Source organism: Austrofundulus limnaeus, unplaced genomic scaffold (genome assembly GCF_001266775.1).
Source record: "Austrofundulus limnaeus strain Quisiro unplaced genomic scaffold, Austrofundulus_limnaeus-1.0 Scaffold1703, whole genome shotgun sequence".
Classification (NCBI taxonomy): domain Eukaryota; kingdom Metazoa; phylum Chordata; class Actinopteri; order Cyprinodontiformes; family Rivulidae; genus Austrofundulus; species Austrofundulus limnaeus.
In genome coordinates this window covers 20,989-22,518 of record NW_013954105.1, presented here as the reverse complement: position 1 = coordinate 22,518, position 1,530 = coordinate 20,989, and the positions used below count along the sequence as shown (strand labels likewise).

At 44.4% G+C, this 1,530-nt stretch overlaps 1 protein-coding gene across 2 annotated transcripts in view; it reads right to left on the bottom strand.

Annotated features, from left to right (window-relative positions):
* syndig1 (synapse differentiation inducing 1) overlaps nt 1-1,530 on the bottom strand; it is a 10,214-nt gene that overhangs the window by 3,183 nt on the left and 5,501 nt on the right. The window contains exon 3 of one of the 2 annotated variants that reach the window (XM_014033346.1): nt 407-544. The exons of the other annotated variant lie outside the window; for it this stretch is intronic. Within the exon in view, the coding sequence (XP_013888800.1) occupies nt 407-544 (138 nt within the window). The remainder of the gene's footprint in view (nt 1-406; nt 545-1,530) is intronic. 2 annotated transcript variants of the gene reach the window in all.

Sequence of the window (1,530 nt, the reverse complement as noted above, 5' to 3'; positions counted from 1 at the left end):
CTGGTAGGTAACCTGTGGGGTTAATTTTAGGGTCAGGTAGGTACCTGTGAGGTTAGTTTAGGGTCAGGTAGGTACCTGTGAGGTTAGTTTAGGGTCAGGTAGGTACCTGTGAGGTTATTTTAGGGTCAGGTAGGTACCTGTGAGGTTAGTTTAGGGTCAGGTAGGTACCTGTGAGGTTAGTTTAGGGTCAGGTAGGTAGGTACCTGTGAGGTTAGTTTTAGGGTCAGGTAGGTACCTGTGAGGTTAGTTTAGGGTCAGGTAGGTACCTGTGAGGTTAGTTTAGGGTATTTGGTCAGGGTTAGGATATAAAATTTCCAAAAAATGACTGGAAGTCAATGGAAAGTCCCCACAAGGATAGAGAGACATACAGTAGGTGGTTGTGTGGAGTTTCTGAGCAGGACCTCACCTCGTGGGACAGGTAGAAGGCAGCGATGCCGAGTGGCCAGAAGCAGCACAGCATGGAGAAGACGCTGAGACCAAGGTGATCTCTGGGAGGCATCAGCAGGAATGTGTCCTCACTTTCAGATTCACTGGAGTACTCACTCTGAACAAACACAAACATCTTATTGATCAGTTATCAATCAGAACTGATCAGGTCATCATCTGCAGCCTGATGAACTGTTTGAATGATCATTCACTGAACTGTCTTTGTTTTTATAAAACTGATCGTTTCAGTTGTAAAACTGTCACTTAAAAACCACAGTGTGAAAATGTCAGTGTTAAACTTTTCAGAGTCGATTTAACTCCACCCAGTGTTGCTGAGTAAACTGACTTCCAGTGTTGGTGTTAATTCACAGTGTTCATTTTCTCAGTGTAGTTTCAACACTGGACAGTATTAAATAAGCTCCGCCCACTGTTAAATGTCATACAACACTTAACAGTGTTGTTATATGACACCATGCAGTGTTGAAAGACGTATTGTGAAAAGCCCCGCCCTCTTCCACCTCCTGTCAGACAGACCAGTATTTTCACAGCAAGGAATGCTGGGTAATCCTGTAGAAATGATGTTTTTGTTTGTTTATGACTGTTAAAGAAGTTCATGAGTGTAAACATAAGTTGTTCTGTTTAGTTGTTTTGTTCAGTTTGATGAAGTTGTTCAACTTTAAGTTTGTGTTATTGGTCATAAATCAACACCATGAGTGAGGGCCACACACACACACACACACACACACACACACACACACACACACACACACACACACACACACACACACGCCCTCTCACACATACACCCGGCCAGGCTTGTGGGGCTAAATGCTAGCGTGTCAGCTGGCCTGTCAAACCAAGTGTCACTGTGTAGGCAGGCACCTCTCGGTTTGGCTGGACACACAAACACACACACACACACAGTGACGCAAATAACGTGGAAACATGCAGAGCTTCACAGCCAGACGCAGCGAGTGGGGGAAATTAACAATATGCAAAAACAAGTAGCACACCACGAGCTGTTGACACCAAAACAATAGAAACACAATTAATCCCACTCTCTAACAAGCACACACACACACACACACACACACACACACACAC